Below are 16,941 nucleotides of genomic sequence, written 5' to 3' on the forward strand. Positions count from 1 at the left end.
CTAGCTTCTCTTAAGATCCTGATTTTAAACTGCTGCTGTTCATGTTCTGTCATTAAGAAGCTGAAATCAAGTAGGGCCCAGATCCTTCCCACCCAGCTCTGAAAACACTTTTTAACAGTTGCTGTTGAACACAAAAAGGTTTAATGTAACTGTAGCATTGCTAAGAAAAATGTGACTTCTGAGCTGGAAGCTCCATGATTTTTAAGGGAATGCTCTGTAACATAGAAAGGTACAATCTTTTTCTGTATTACTGCTTAAAGAACAATCTGAAATAGTCTGGAAGTCCTTCGCTGATTTACCCTTAATCAAACTTATGTGTTTGCAAGTCTTAAAGTCAGTATGTTATTAAACTGAAGTCTGTTACAATTAAATTGCATCTTTGCCGAAAACGACACCTTTATCCCGATCCCCTAACAACCGCTGGGCGAGCAGCGCGCTTCGCGCCCCCTGCCCGCCCTCCGCCCGCAGGCCGGGGCGGTGCCGCCCGCGCTGACGCCATCGCGGCGCGACGGGGGCGCCGCCATTTCCTGCCGGCGGGGCAGGGCGGGGAGCCGATGGCTTCGCCGGAGGTGCTCAGCCAGACCACCCGGCTGGCCTCCTCCAGCGCGCTGCTGCAGGTGCGGGGCCGCCCCCGGCCACCTCCTCCCTTCTCCTCTTCCTTCTCTTCCTCCTCCTCCGCGGTGCCTGGCGGGAGCCGCGTCAGCCCCGCTGACTCCGCAGGTGTTTCCCGTGCGCCTTCCTTCCCAGGTGCTGTTCCGAGTGGTCACCTTCGGGCTGAACGCGTTCACTCTGCGCTACCTCTCCAGAGAGCTGATCGGCGTGGTCAACGTGAGGTGAGCAGGAGGAGGAGGATGAAGAAGCTCACCCGGGCTGGAAGCCCGCGTCCTGGCCGCGCTGTTGGCCTGGCGTATGTGAGGCTGCTCCAGGAACGGGGCTCCCGGGGCCTTTGGAAGCGTGTGTGGGTTTGGTGCAAAATCCCGGGGTTTCTGGTCTGTGGGGAGCGTCGCTAACAACGCTTTGCATGCTGCCATTTAATTCACCGTTAAGTGTTTTACAGTGTTTGATCATTGAATGTCTTCGAGTTTATTTTTTGGCCTGAAACAGAGGTACTGCTGGCCTATTTTCATCTTAAGACATCAGCTTGCTGAGGAAAAGCTAGACATAATTGCGTGTTACATGCTGTTGCTGTACAATAAACTTTGCAACTGCATTTTTGGTTTGTAGCACACTTAAAGTATTTTTGCCATTTGAATTATCACATGTAATTACTTTCTCTCTTTTTTTTTTTTTTTTTTTTTTTTTTTTTTAGGAGATGGTGCTAATTTACCTCATGTTGCCATGTTTTCTTTGCGTACTTGTTAGATTTGGCTATCAGGCAATCCTGTGTAAAAACTGTCCATGGTGCTACTGCATGATTTCAGGAGTAGTATGCAAAAAAATAATTTTCTCTCTCTCTCTTCCCCCCCCCCCCCAATCTTCTTCCTCACCACCTTTAGGCTGACTCTGCTGTATTCAACAGTTGTCTTCCTAGCCAGGGAGGCATTTCGCAAAGCTTGTTTGAGTGGAAGTACAAAGCGAAACTGGACCAAAACAATTAATCTATTGTGGCTGACGTAAGATACCTTTAAAAATGTACTTCTTTAGGACTTATTTCTAATTCTTATCTGAGAGCTCAGAAAGTGAGAGCAAATGTTTATTTACAGAGGTTGTTATTTCAGCATTGAGCATTTGGTAGCCTCAGTTATGTTTCAGGACTGATGCAGGAAGCTGACCAGTTCTGTTGCTTTACCATTTATGAACTTGATCTTTGGAGAACTTGAGATGAACTTGAGATTTTGAGCACATGGGAAAGTCCATTGGCAAAAGTGTTATCCGGAGCCATTTGTTCTGTCACTTAGCCTGGAGTTTCATTTACTTGTAGCTGTTAAAGGACAACTTTGTTGCACAAATAGGTAGTCCTTTATTTTTTTCTTCTGACAGCTCAAGTCTTTCGTGTTTAATACTCGATATACATTTGTGAAGCTGCTTTAGCTATTTTTTTTTCCATTCAAACTAATTTTTTCAAAGTCTTGAGCCCTGATGCAGTTTAATGGCATAGCAACATAAATGTTTGTGTTGGGTAGAAGAGATGTGAAAGGGTGAAAGAAAAGGTTGGAATTAAGCAACAGGTAGTAAAAGGACTGCTTCCTTCAACTGCAGTGCTGTTTATAGCAGAAAGTGGATAGCTTTAAAGTCTACATGAAACTGCAGCCAGCGAGTGTAATAGCACATTGCAGCTAAGTGGATTTTATGACTTATTTCTCCCTTCTGGTTCATGGACATGCCTTTCTGCCACTTCTCCTCTTTCATATCTAGCAGCTGTACAGCCAAAGTTAGGTGGGTTAGGAAGTAAGTTCACCTGTCTGATATGGTGGAAAACAGCCTCTGCATGACAAAATACTAGTCTTCTGTTGGGTCACCCTCCTGACTTTCCCTGGAACTACCAGCTAGTAATTAGATCTGGCCCAGGAATGGGAGGTTGTATGTGGTCAGTCTGCATGCAGGTATAAAGAAGAGGGATTGTCCCATTCAGCAATGAGTTTAATGCTTGTATTTTAAATGTAGTAGATCTGTTCTTTTTCCTGTATCATAATCAGTTTTCTGTTATTTGACAGCCTTTCAAGTGGGTATTAAATGACAGAGTTAACATTGACTACATGCACCTTTTTTCTTTTTAAATTTTTCCTCGTAGAAAAGCATAACTTAAAAAGAAGATTAACTTTCTTGAATGATCTGAAATACATCTTAGGAGCTTGATGTCAAATACTTTAGGGATCTGATAATGGGAGGGTCAAATAGATCCTGCAGCAATGACATAAGCTTTCTGCACTCTGCCAGAAGTATCGTGTTCCTGAAGCAGTGTCAACAGAAGGTAATACACGTCTGCACTCCTGTGCCTAGCTTGGCTTTTTAGCTACAGTCACTAATCAAAGTGCCTCTTAGCTACAGTAGAGTATTGTGAACTGGCATACCTGATGTGCAGGCATGCATTTTCTTCTGCTCACTCTGCTATCGCTCTCTGGAGAACCAGTGATTTTTGGAAGAGTGAGACTGGGAGTTGGAGTGGTGGCATCTTGATCTGTTACAGCAAGATCCGACAAAGCTTGTTTGCCAAACCCCTGGTAACAATAGACTACAAAAAATGCAGGAGTGAGGGGTTTGCAGTGTTCCACAGGCTGATAATGGGATCAGAATTGTTTGGTCCTAGGGAACAAGAAATGCAGATAATGACCTTGTGTTAGGTTTCTGAGTAGAAAATAGATAAGTGTTTTCTGTGTCTTGCAGAAGAATACCTTAATGTTAATTCCAAAAAGTATTCTTGGTATTGTAACAATGTATTTTTTAAAAGCCTCGAGGAATTAAATCTAATAATAATTATTATGGCAATATGTGAAATTTTAATATAATTTTCTTGTTTGTTTTTTTTTTTTTCTGCTTAAGTAATACTTCTATTGATTGATTTTTATGTTCACCTTTTAGAGTCCCCCTTGGTGTTTTTTGGTCCATTTTCTTGGGCTTAGTCTGGCTATACTTGCTCGAAGTGCCTGATCCTGCTGTGGTTCCTCATTATCAAGCTGGTGTGGTGGCATTTGGTCTTTCTGCAATTATCGAGCTTCTGGGAGAACCGTTCTGGGTTTTAGCACAAGCTCATTTGTTTGTGAGACTTAAGGTTAGTAAAGTACGTGGGATATATGTGTGTGTGGGGAGTTGTATTTCTCTATTGGAAATAACAGATTCCTGAATTAGATCTTTGTATATTCAGGCATATAAAAAACCTACAAAACTGTGGCTACTGTTTAGTACTGTATGGCATAGTTGTAATATAGCTATGAATTTGTACCTGTTATAGTGAGACAGTTGGTTTATTTAGAAATTATCACCTTAGTAATCATTAAATACATGATAATGCATTAATTTTAATTGGAGAGTGAGGCACACAGCTTCCACGCAGTTCTGCATTTCAGTTGACTGTTGGTATGAAATTTTGAAATGCAGTGTTGAGAACATGATTGTCTGAAGCAGAATTTTCTCCCTTATGTCCCATACAGAATTTTCTCCCATATGTCTGGGAAAGTGCAATGGAGGAATTGCGAAATGTGAGAATAGAATATTTACAGAGAAGTTATAATCTAACATGGCCAACTCAGCAGAAAGAAACTGATAAAGTCACACTGACTTTGAAAGTCTTATATTCCTATATAAATTCTGTGTGAACCTAGTACTTTAAGTTTGTGTATGTGGTTAAGTTGTCAGAAAATAAACCTCTGTTTTCCCTTTCTTAAAGGTAATTGCTGAAAGCCTTTCAGTAGTGTCAAAATGCATTTTGACGGTTATTTTAGTCGTCCTTTATCCTCGATGGGGCCTGTACATTTTTTCCTTGGCTCAGGTGAGTTTCCTGTGTTGCTTTGGTTTTTTTTTTTGTTGTTTGTTTTGTTTTGGGTTTTTTGGTTGTTTTTTTTTTTTTCTTAATAAATTCTTGATTCATCTGAGTTTTTATTTGCTACTGCCTTTCATATTGAGCCTGCTAAATAACTTTGGAGAGGTGAGAGAAAATCCTCCTGGGAGGCTTGAGATACAGCACTTGGATTTATTGTTTTCCTGATACTCATTATTGACTTGGCACTCTGTTCCCTAGCAGTTTAATGGATGTACAAGAAAGCACCTTGTTCTGTTTGTGAAGGGACATTTTGCAAATAAGTTTATGTAATTCTGCATAAGTTCAGTGTTAGCTTTTCTTAATCAGTTCTGCATTCTAATGCTTGAAGACTCTTTTCACCCCTTGGCTTCAGTATTAACGTTAGACTTTGGATTCTACTGTGTAGGAGATTATTATTGCATGTAGTTTTATCAGCCTGTACCACCAACCTGTATCACCTTATCAGGAGGTGCTAATCACGTGTAACATGTACACGTGGATTAAAACTTTTTCTTTACTACAATTAAGAATAGATATGTTGGCACCTGAAAAATAGGGTTGTGGCCTGTGTGATACCAGGTTGCCTAGAAACAAAAATGTGATCCACCTCAGATGTGGACATGTGGAAATTTTTTTTTCTAGTTTTTTTTGCAGTGGCTGTATAGATAGCTTATAACTGATCAAAGAAGATGTATATGGTAGGTACTCTGTCAACTTGTTTTTTGACTGAGTGAATATTTGCTTTATAATTGAACTTCAAATAATTGTCCTAAAAATTCTGAATAGAATATAAAAGTTGTCAAAGGGCTACGATAACCTAGAGATAAAAAAAATCAATAGCATTCTTGGGGGGCTGTGGTCTTCAGTTTAGGATTTTTCAGGAATAAGGACTACTTGCTACATTTTGTTCTCACTGAATTTGTAACTCTGGCTTCTGATTCTGCATTTGTAAGTTTATTTTATATCACTGGTTGTTTTACTTCTCTCCTTCTCTATTTTCCTAGCTTTTATATGTCAGTGTTCTGGTAATGTGCTATGTAATTTATTTTACGATATTTTTGGGGTCTCCTGAAGCAAGAAAGAAGTCATTTCCAGTTGCTAGAATGAAAGCTCTATTACCCAACTTGGTGGAAGATGAGGTAGGTTGCAGAGTTTATTTCTTGATTTAAAGTTTTTCTTGCAAGCGCTTTGAAAATTAGTTTGAGATAATGGAGTTAATTGACTGATTTTGAGGATGTCTCTGCACTGTAGAAGATATGACTGATCTGCAGTGTGCAGGGAATGACCAGGTATCACTGGATCTGAGGCAGGAAAGAAATGAGAATGATTTAACCATGGATTTTGGCACTTAGGCTTTTCCACAAAATAAACATGGAGGTGCACAGCATCCTACAGATACTCAAATATCTCTGTCTTCTCAAATGACAATGAGGCAAAGAAAGGAATGAGAAGACACAGTGAGGAAGAAGATACTTTGAAAAATATTTGGAGATTAAAAACATAAGGACAGTTCTTGGTTGCAAGACTTGTTGGGACAGTTTGAAGAGCAGTAAACAATTTATATTTACAATGAAGGTAAAAGTTACATTGGCATGCTAAACAGCGGGGAGTATTTTTTTTCTGTCTCTAATTCCTTTCTGTGGAAAGCTTGTTTGGGTGCTTTATCTGCCACAACAGTAATTTGGCAGAAGTCTTTGTCAGATCAGGCTTGAGTTCAGCAGTATTTTAGAGTAGTTGTTAGTAGCTGTGATGTTACGGATTTTCCTCATCAGTACAGTTAGAGCTAGCCTTGAGTATTGTACTGGCTTTGTATTTTCTATTTCTGCTCTGTACATTCAATCATGTTTATTCTATTTAAGTACTTCTTCTTTGCAGACCTTTGTTAACTGGAAGGAAGCACGGTTGACTTGGAGTTTCTTCAAACAATCCTTCTTGAAACAGATTTTGACAGAGGGTGAGGCTTGATGTATAGTTGCGGTGGAGAAGGGCTGGTGAATGCTATTTACAAAATTGACTTAAATCTTGAGAAAGCTGAGGGGTGTGTGGGTGTGTGACTTTAAGAGATTGTTGCCAGCAGATGTTACCAAGCTGAATGAAGTTTTTGAGGGTATTCTGAACTAGACACTGTCCAATTTGACTTTCTCTTGAATACTTAATAATGGAAGTGCCTGAACAAGAATTGGAAAAGGTGTAGGGACGACTTCTTACGTTCTTTATTTTGAACTTACAGGTGAACGATATGTGATGACTTTTTTGAACGTGTTAAATTTTGGAGATCAGGGTAAGTGTGGTGGTGTTGTGGAATGGTGACACAGTTTTCTTAGCCACTGCTGTTCAGATAGTTCTGAAAGTGACTTAAAGTATTTGAAGATTCAAATCTTCAAATATAAGACAGATAATTCTCTGAGAAGATTTTATGACTTTGAGATACACTTTGGAGAATGGTTGATTGATACAGATACAAAAAATAATTTAAGACCCTGGATTTTATTTTTTTTCTTTGAATCAAAACTTTTCAGTTGGATATGCGATACCATGTAACTTTTTTCTTTAAAAAAAAACCAAACAACAAACTACTTCATTAGTATCTGATGTGTTATAGTTGTCTGTCTTCTGTTTTTGTGGTTCTGTGTTCTGTCTTCCTTTTGAATCTGTGTTAGCTGTTATGGTGATGGCAGTAGCCATCAGATGACTGAGTTGGCAGCATCTTGGGTCTTTACAGGTTGGGGAGGGAAAATAGGCTGTAATTGTTGACCCACTCTGAGAAATTTCTTGGTGAGTTTGAATTACTTTTAATTGCTACTGATGATAGCATGCTCCCCCATAAATAGTGAGTATATGTGCTTGTCTACAGTAACTGCGGCTACTTGTGATCCTCCTCTCCTGTGGAGCCATAGAGATACGTCTTACTTAAGGGGTCTTTCAAAGAGCAATGAATACAAAGATGTCTGTACTCTCAAAATACTGAGAAACATTGATTCCAAGTCCTATGAAATCAGACAGAACTTTACTCTGTTTCTCTGTGAATACGTAAAGCACTTATCCATGTGCCTGACTGTGTGTGCTCTTCGTGACTGTACTGTGTATATATACACATATATGTCTTAGCAGGTTTGGAGCAGTATCTTGCTGAGGATGGAAGTGCTGCTAAAATGTCCTGTAGTATTGCTCTTCCACTTCAGTGAAAGTAAAAAGAAAGAACCACCTCACACTAAAAGTAGATATCTTTATCTTCTCTTATATCAGTAAATTCTTACATTCCTGTTCTCATTCAGTGAAATTCATCAGGATCTTTTAACTCCTTCTGCAGTAAGGATTTTAAATGTAGTTTGATGCTCTTACTAGATTCACATCTCTGTAGTTGATGCTTTTGTCCTTGCTTTGCCATCTATGAACAAGCCTTGTAATTTTTAGCTGTGGTTGCTGTGACTGTCAGAATTTTTAGGGAACACTACTTAGTTCTATTTTTTTTCTCTTTGGTGGAAATGTCTTTAACAATGACATGAATTCTAATTTAACCATTCTATGATTCTGTAAAATGCGTCTAAAAAAACTGCAGGTTGCTGCTATGTTTTTATTTTTGTTTTGTTTTGTTTTTTTAAGGTGTATATGATATCGTGAATAATCTTGGTTCACTGGTGGCCAGGTTTATCTTTTTGCCTATTGAGGAGAGTTTTTATGTCTTTTTTGCTAAAGTGTTGGAAAGAGGGAAGAATGTAAAGGATCAGAAGCAGGTATGTTTATTCTGGATTAATTACATGTCAAATGTTTGATTTGTATTACACATAAGTTGCATCACGGAAGTGTGACTGACAGAAGTGTGTGTTTAAATTTTAATATAAAGGCTGTTAAAATTGAGAAGTTGAAGTGGAAATGTTGAGTGAGGCTGGACCAAAAAAAAGATAAAATAGGTAAATTCTAATGAAATAGAAATTAAGATATTAAGTAGTATAATATTGTCCTATATTATAACTAAAGTTAACATCATCTGCTCCAAACAGTGTGATGTAAACCCTAGTCTACTGTGTCTTTCCAGATATACCTAGGCAATTATTTAAATCGCCAAGGCATGCTATTTCTATCAAACAAATGCTGCCTGAAAATATTTGACTTAATTGAAAATACAAGTAGCTGTTAAGTATTAAACAGTAATGTTTCAAAGAGTGCAGTTTTGGGAAGAAAAGAACTGTATTTTTCTTGAGCTTTTGAATTGTATGTGGAGTGTCAATGGTCAAACAGACAAGAGCTTTGTTCCACAGAGTAATGTTCATACATGCTCTAGGTACGAAATTTTTGATCAGTCATGAAGGTCAGCCTGGGCTTTTTTCTGATACTATGACAACTGTGGTGTTATTTGCTATTTACTGACTTAAACAGGTGTAGGTGCTGTTTGCACATTTCCTTGAATGTTCATGGCTAATATTTGAGCAGAATTTATAAAAATGTAAACATGTTCCATTCTATGTAAAACATAGAATGGAACAGTAAATATGTAAAACAAAGGGTAAGTTTTACACTGTGCAAACTGATTTTTTTTTTTTTTAATTTCTTTGTGAATAGCTTTTCTGTGTGAAAATAACTATTACATTGATTTTGATTCATGTAATTGACCACAGTTTTTTTCAGGATGATGTTGCAATGGCCGCAAATGTATTAGAATTGCTGCTGAAACTTGTGCTTATGATTGGCCTTACCATCACGGTTTTTGGCTATGCCTATTCTCAGCTGGCTCTGGATATTTATGGAGGCTCAATGCTCAGTTCTGGAACAGGTAAAGGTTTATAGAGCTGGCAAAAAAGCCATTCTTTAGAAAGAGAAACTATTATGAATTCTTGGATAAATCAGCTTTTTTTTTTTCTCTATAAGACTCCTATTCGAATGAGTGACTTGGTTTGTCTGAATCCAGAACTGATGCCTTTATAATAACATATTTAATATGTAGTTACCTAAACTAAAATACATTGAGAAGCTCTGAATAAGTATGCTCAGATTTGAGGCTCTACTTTCCTGCAATATCACATTGTTGGAAAATAACATTTTAAATGATTAACTACTTCATGATGTAAAGTTGCTAACAGCTGTTTAAAACAGCAATGACAAACCCCCCAGAAACCCATACAAGAAACTGGAACCAAATAATCCATAGTTTTAGCTCCTCCTCAGAGGAGTTTTTTTGTTGCATTTCCCACGTGTCCTCGTGGGAGAATTTCTAGTTTGCATTTTAACTTTCACATCTATTAGGGAAAGTTACAGGGAAGATGAAAGTATGTGAAGCATATTGTGCTGAAGACAGTTAAACTTGTCAAAGTTTTGCACCTTCAAGCTATAACCTTGTAATATTGCTTATTGGGGAGTAAAACCAATTGTAATCACCTTATTCAGTGTTAAGATAATTTGATATATTCTAACCCGTGGACACTTATCTATTTTTAAATGTTAAGCATTTAGACATTTTTGCTTTAAACCCTTGCCTGTTATCTGCGTTAGACCATTGCATGTTATTTGGAAGCTGGTGCTTGATTTGTGTAGTGATTTTAAGGAAAATCCTGTGTCTGCATAACCAAGAAAAATGTTAATAACTCTTGCGTGTTGTTTTGAGTTATCTTGCTGCTGGTTCTATCAGATATGTTTCTAATTTTTGGAAGCAAATGTTGTGAAAGATTGTCGTTCTGGACCCTGGCAGCCAACTTTTGTGTAAAGAAAATGTTTTCTGTCCCTCTTTGTCTTCAAGAATGAGTGTCTGGGTCTCATCTTTTAGACATGCTTATCTGACTGAAAAGGACTGTTTAGGAATATGGATGAAGCCAAGTGACTCACAAGTAATTTTAGTTTTTTACCAAATGTCAATGTGTGAAAATGAAATGTTGAGCACACATACTGACTTACTTGACGAAATAGTCATGGATATATTCATTTGGATAATTTTTTTCTTTCTGAGTGCTCTCTAGCCTAATGTTTTTATGCAAACTTGAAAAGAAAGTTTTCAGCTTTGCCGCATGTCTGTAGTGTATTTACTGTGCACTGGGAGCAGTTGTTCTTTAGAACCGAAAAAGGAGGAGACTTGCTAATACAAACTGCATTGCTGTCATCAAGAAGGAATATTCACAGATGCAAACTAACTTCTTAAAAAGCATGTTTTTTTTTCCCCCAGTGTTACACTTTGTAAAGGACAAGAAAAAGATTAAGATCTGAATGGAGAATTTTAAAGTCATGTCTCAATTATCTCTGACTCGTAAAAATCTGAATATCATTTTCCATATGGCACAGTTTTGAATGGATTGAACGACTGTTCTGTTTTTCTTACTGTTGTGCTCAAAATATATGATTTATTGGTTTTAGTATCTCATAGTGACTATTGGATTAATTTCCACTAATTTCTGTACAGTAGAAGATTTGGGTTATGAGAAATACTAATTTTTAATTAGAAGCTCTCTTTTAATAATTTTTTTTATGAATATGTATTCTGTTACTATAGGAATTACTATTCTTGGGTGCTTGAGGTTTTAATTTTGTTTATATTTTGCGTTGCTTATTTGTGTTCTTGGCAAGATATCTAGACAGGAAGCTTGTTCAAATGAAATTGTTTCCATTATTATTGATAGCATTACAACTTTTATCTCTTAGTATCAGTGAGTGTAAAAACAATGTGGTTTTATAAAATAAATAAATATATACTTGTTCTTCTAATGTGTTTCTAGGTCCAGATCTCCTCCGATGTTACTCATTATATGTCCTCTTTCTTGCTGTCAATGGAGTAACAGAATGTTTTACATTTGCTTTGATGTGCAAAGAAGAGGTGGACAGGTAGGAAATAGTGTCCTTAGAAGAGTCCTGTAATTAATCTCTATATAGTTTCCTTGGAGTTCAGTATGTAGACAGAACAATTGTTCTGCATGGATTTGTGCTTGGAAATGCTTTTTTTTCCAAAGAGGAAATTTCTTTCTGCAGTCACTTTAAGAACTATGTTCCTTGTCTCCAGAGCCAGATGCAACAGATGGGCAAGCAAACATTAACTACTTTTGTTTTTTCACATGCTTGTATTTGTTGATAAACATTGATCTTCTCAAAAAATTATTTGTAGTAATCTTATAAAGAGATTGGTGCATTTGAAATCAGTGTAAAAATATCTTGCCTCACTGAAAACCAACTCTTTATTTAGCTATCTGCACGTAGATTTAGATGTAGAAGCTTTAGCAAATGTTTAAATGTTTGGGTAAAAAGGTCAGAAATTAAAACAAAGGTTGTTAATTTAGCTTTTGGTACATCGCTAACTGGGCAGGTAATTTAAATGTTAAATTCTGTTTTCTGTACATATGTGCTTGAAGTTACAGTTTTTAAGACACACTATCATTTAAAACACATTTAAAATTTTGCAACTGTTAAAATTTTTCGTGTACAATTACTGCATATCAGGTAAGCTGTGAGTGATCTAAGCTGTGAGTCTGAATTCAGTGGTTTTTCTGATTTAAGTAGTAGTTGGTCTAGGTGACCTCCTGAGATCCCTTCCAGCCTGGATTATTTCTTGGTTCAGTATTCATCCTGGGTTACTGACCTGAAGCCTGGTTGTCTTCCCAGTGCTTCTTTTCAAAGCCACTGTTTGGAGCAGAAACTAAATAAAGTGCCAAGAGCATTATTTTTCTTTAATACGTACCTAAAATAGAATAGCAAAAAAATCCACAAGTTTTTATGTTACCAATAATTGCTACTAAATTTGACTTTCTGAAGGGAATATACAGCTAATTAGTACAATTAGTAGAATTTCCTTCACATAATACAGTTCTTGGTTTCATTTGTTCAATGTATTTTTCATTCTTTCAGTTATTTTTTTATTAACATCTTATTCCTCAAATTTATCTTCTTCCATTAGAAGGTGGCAAGAGAATTTCTAATCCTTCATTTTAAAAAAAAATTGTAGTATTTCTTAAAATATAAAGTTAGTAAATAAATACTGTAAGTGTATAGAGTGTTAAATTGTTTCTTTTTTTCCTAGGTACAATTTTGTTATGCTGGCCTTGTCCTTTACATTTCTGTGCGTCTCTTATTTCTTGACCCACTGGCATGGCAGTATAGGCTTTATCCTTGCCAACTGCTTTAACATGGCTATTCGAATAGCTCACAGCATCCACTACATCTATGATTACTTCAAAGAAAGCACTTACAACCCCTTGACAGGCTTGCTTCCCTCACCATTTTTGGTACTCGTTTGTATCGTAAGTGGAGTCATCACTGGTTTCTCAGAGGTAAGCATCTTTCTCAGGTTTTGCTTTCGCTGTGAAAGTTGGTGTGAAATGACTTGCATCCACAAGCAGAGAGATACTGTTAGCAAAAAAGGCTTATGAGGATAGGCTGGAAGACTGCCATTACAGGCAAGGCAAGATACAACATTAAGACATTTTATTTTATCCAAAGTTATCTCTGCCACCTGTAGAAGATGTAGAAGAGACAAGTAAAATAGTTTAATGCATTTCTGCTGTCTCTGGATAAATCTGTGTCCTTAATAATAATTGAAGTTTTGCACAAAGAAACTGTTATTAAAAAATCTGTAGTAAAAAGTGAAAGAGGAAAAACAGCCAAAACGGGAATGGAAATAAAAATTCCCAAGAATACACTTATCACGTTTATTCAGACTACAGGGTAGTAATTGTGGTAATTGTGCAGACTAATTGTTACAGAGGTGGTAGCATTCCAATGTACAAAAATTTGGCAGATTGAAAATCCATTAAGTCTTAAAAAGGAGAGCTTTTATATTTTGGAAGGGGAGATTACCAGTGGGATTTTGTTAGAAAATAACCAATATGTTGCTGCGAAATGGCAGACTTGTGTGATAGCACCAGCAGAGTTTTCCTAATATCTCAGTTATTATTATCTGGCATGCAGAAATATGCTAACTTCCACATTTACCAGGTATCTACTGAATGCTCATTTTTTGCTGACATAATTTTCTTAAGAAAGCAAGTGGTGTGACTGCTAACAGTGATTTATCGTAGGGTCAATGCATGTGACAAAACCACACTCAGCTTGATGATGGTGTTAGCATGGTCGAGAGGTGTTGGACCTTATTGAGACAGTAAATCTACTTTGTGCTGACTAGTTTTCCTGCAATTGCTTGTTTCCTTTGTAGGTATTCTTCTGCTGTGATAAGGGTTGGATGGCAAGGCTGATTCACATCAGCCTGGGTGCTCTGTGCTTTGCAGCAACCATCGTGACTATGTTCTGCACAGAGACCAAGCTGATCCACTTTGTCAGAAGCCAGTTCCTCTCCCGGTATATGAAGAAAGGAACATGAAATGCTCATGTGCAGAACAGTTCCTGTACCTGCTTGCAGTAAAGAGCTGTGTTTTTTGGATAAGATCTGTATGGAAAAAGGTTTCCACACGTGTTTATTGGAAGCATTGATATCGGAGTGGCAATGTAAAAGATTGCCAACTGAATGTTATTTTGTCTTCTAAACTGGTCAGTACAGTGAAAGAGAGCTGAGTAATTTTCTCACTATGTGTTGTTCTTTCCTAAGCTTTTCTTCAAACAGCCTCTTGGGTAATGATTGAGGGTCTAAGGTACACCCTTCTGACATGACCTAATTGACAGACTTCATGTAAAGAGCTCCTGTTCTTACCAATGGGGAGTACATGTATGAAGGCATCAAATGGCTTACATCTTAAGATGTAATTAAGAATGCCCTTACTTGGCATGGTGGGCTGTTTAACTGCTTAGAAAATAAGTGGTCTGACAAAAAAACCAAACAACCCAACAAAACCCACAAAACAAACAAACAAAAAAAACCTGAAGAAAATGCTAGAGCAAGGACCAATAGCAGTATGACTCTTTCTGAAGTAGAACATAATGCAGTGCAAAGAGATTGAGCTGTCAGTGTTTTGAAGGTAAAGCAGTGAACAGAAAGTTCTGACGTTTACAAGTAAATTAATGGAATACACAGCATGTGTCCATGCTACGGAAGATCATTTCATTCAGCATATCATTCGTTTGTGAGGGTATTGATTAACTTCTCAAAAATACTCTGAAGCCTTATCTAAAAGAGAAAAGGATTTCTGAGCAGTTTTACAGAAGGTCTTAAATACAACTACACTGATGTTAAAGTTCCAGAAGTTTAATTATAAAACTTCTTACTTTCACAGCATTGTTTATCATTTTAATGCCAACATGAGCAAATTTGTCTCAATAAAATGATTTTATCTTTTCTGTGAAATCAAACGTTAAATATATTTAATAAGATTTCTTTCAAGGATTTATTCACATTGAAACTTTCATTATTGGATAGAAAATACTTCATTTTGTTACAAACATGTCTTGTTCCTTTACTTGTTCAATCTTAAACTTTGTGGGGGTTTGGTTTTTTTTTTTTTTGTTTTTTTTTTTTTTTGGATTATTGAAAATTTGGAGATTCAGAAGTTGTAAATTTGGATGTTAGGCTGCTATTTTAGGTTCACTGATGGTGCATTTATTGCTGGTCTAAGATCAGAATTTGGCAGTTTCAGAATGTACAAGTGGCAGGTTTGTAATGATCAGTGTTCCCTATGCAGTGTTTGGATGGACCAAAAAAATATTAGGTAATTATAAATGTGTGCTCAGACACATACAGTTGAAAGCTTTTAGTTTAATTATGCAGCAATTCCACAGATCCTCAGACTGCTTAAAAAATTACTTGACGGTTATGGCATTTTGGAAACTATAGGGCACAGTGTGAAATGCTTTCTAGTATCAGTGTCTTCAGTTTGGTACTGTTAAAAACATTTTCTAAGCTCTGGTAACTTTGTCTTGGAGAATATCACCAGAGATAGGTTATGAGAATTTGGTGACTGAAAAATCATCACAGAGAAGCCAAAATGTAACAGTGGAAGAGAAAGGTGCACTTCAGCTAATGGTGGTGTCTCCATTGCCTGGCTAGAAGGTAGTGGAAAGAGACTTGCTCATTCTTCTGAAGTTGTTATGAAATCTATAAAAATAAAACAAACTCGACATTATTCTGTCCTGTTAAGTGAATTTGGTAGTTTTTTGTCTTTTAATTTTTTCTTCTGAGTTGTCTTGCAGCTGTTTTTTCCTCATTTCTATCGGATATGGAGTTTGTGATGAAGTACAGCTCCATATATAGCAGAAGGTTGAAACATCTTTATTGTAAATTGTTAATGCATGCAGTTTCTTTTCCTTTACTTGTTCATAATTAAAAAAAAAAAAGACAGTTGAACTTACAAGACTCTTTCTAGGGTCTGTCTTTTTCTGTGTGGCTTTGGGGCCTTACTGTGGGAATATCTCAGTCTGTGCAGTGGCTTTTAACTAATTCTTGGAATGAGGAAATTTGGATGGCCCTGCATTTAAAGTGCTTTGGAGATTGAAGAACTTTTTCAAAAAGTGTCCTTGCAGTCATGCTGTCTTGTCTAGTCTTATGATCCTAGCTACACATTGATATTACTTCTGCTGCTGGCATTGTCATAAATAGGGCGGTGTCTCATTGTACAAACAGTAGGCTGTCTAGTCTCATAAATCTTTTTTAATATAAATGCTGTGTATGCATTTAAGGAGAAGTTAGTTTTTTTTTTTAAACTAATTAGTTTGATTTCATATTGTAAAGGCTTAAAAATATGTCTTGCATCTCAACAAGTGAAAATGCAATTTCATATGATTCGGGAAGATATTTAAAGTGGCTTGGATCTGTAAGCAGTTCAGTGATGGCTGGCTGGGTTTTGTGTTTCTTGTTTGTTTGTTTTCTTAATATATTTTATGTAGTAGGAAACTGCAAGGAAGAACAGGAAGTATAGATCTGTGAAGCTGTCTCCTGGTTTCTTATTTATCTGTGTGATCCTTAACGTGAAAGCTGTTAATTGCTTTATTTATAAAGAAGCAAACTCTGTCAAACTCAGGGACAAAGTTGAGATTGAACTTGACCAAATTTCCATTTTGTTTGCACTTCTGTCAGTCTGTCAAAAGGCACAATGGGATGCTTGTCTATGACTTTCATGAAGCTGTTTTGCAGTGTTTTTCTGAAATCCTTTAGTTTAAGCCAAAGGAGAGTTAAACTGCTTTTCTTTGAAGAAAAAGTTACGGTTTCATACATCATGTGATGTGTTTTTTAATTACTTGGATGAATGACATCCTAACAACTGTACAATAAAATGGTTGTATGATAGGATAATACCAAATAAAATGTTTTACCTTACATCTTGTTTTTGTCTTCCAGTTGCAGGCTTGTTGGAGTTATTTGTATCTTTGGTATGGTTGATGCTTAAATTCGGGGGATTTTCTAGGATCTTTTATGTATCAATTTGTTTATCAACCTAGAAACTTATATCTATTTCCTAACAGGCACGTTGATAAAATTTGCTGTATTATTTTTGAGAGAAGTGGCATAATTATACTCACTTTTTTCTGTCTTTGTTTTTGTTGAAAAGTGTGTTTGTATGGATTGGAATGATCAAGTTTCTTTGTTTGCTTTTAAACAATGTGGTGGTGTGATAAAAACTGTTTAACTGGCC

The 16,941-nt window shown here is 36.7% G+C and overlaps 1 protein-coding gene across 1 annotated transcript; it reads left to right on the top strand.

Annotated features, from left to right (window-relative positions):
* Nucleotides 1-529: 529 nt before the first annotated feature.
* On the top strand, nucleotides 530-16,625 carry RFT1 (RFT1 glycolipid translocator homolog). The gene is made up of 13 exons (XM_010128777.2): nucleotides 530-617; nucleotides 748-833; nucleotides 1,497-1,613; nucleotides 3,520-3,709; nucleotides 4,325-4,426; nucleotides 5,461-5,595; nucleotides 6,332-6,410; nucleotides 6,687-6,737; nucleotides 8,060-8,190; nucleotides 9,083-9,227; nucleotides 11,155-11,260; nucleotides 12,447-12,696; nucleotides 13,578-16,625. Exons 1-13 carry the CDS (start codon nucleotides 555-557, stop codon nucleotides 13,740-13,742), a joined length of 1,620 nt encoding a protein of 539 aa, XP_010127079.2. The 5' UTR covers nucleotides 530-554; the 3' UTR covers nucleotides 13,743-16,625.
* The last annotated feature ends 316 nt before the right edge of the window (nucleotides 16,626-16,941 follow it).

This window comes from Chlamydotis macqueenii, chromosome 10 (assembly GCF_036417535.1).
Source record: "Chlamydotis macqueenii isolate bChlMac1 chromosome 10, bChlMac1.mat, whole genome shotgun sequence".
In the NCBI taxonomy this organism is placed as follows: Eukaryota; Metazoa; Chordata; class Aves; order Otidiformes; family Otididae; genus Chlamydotis; species Chlamydotis macqueenii.

Bases quoted from the DNA above. Each gene is read 5' to 3' on its own strand.
- RFT1 (XM_010128777.2), top strand. From the start codon at position 555: ATGGCTTCGCCGGAGGTGCTCAGCCAGACCACCCGGCTGGCCTCCTCC. The intron at 5,596-6,331 runs GTAGGTTGCAGA...TCTTCTTTGCAG, and splicing joins CCAACTTGGTGGAAGATGAG to ACCTTTGTTAACTGGAAGGA. The intron at 6,738-8,059 runs GTAAGTGTGGTG...TGTTTTTTTAAG, and splicing joins GTTAAATTTTGGAGATCAGG to GTGTATATGATATCGTGAAT.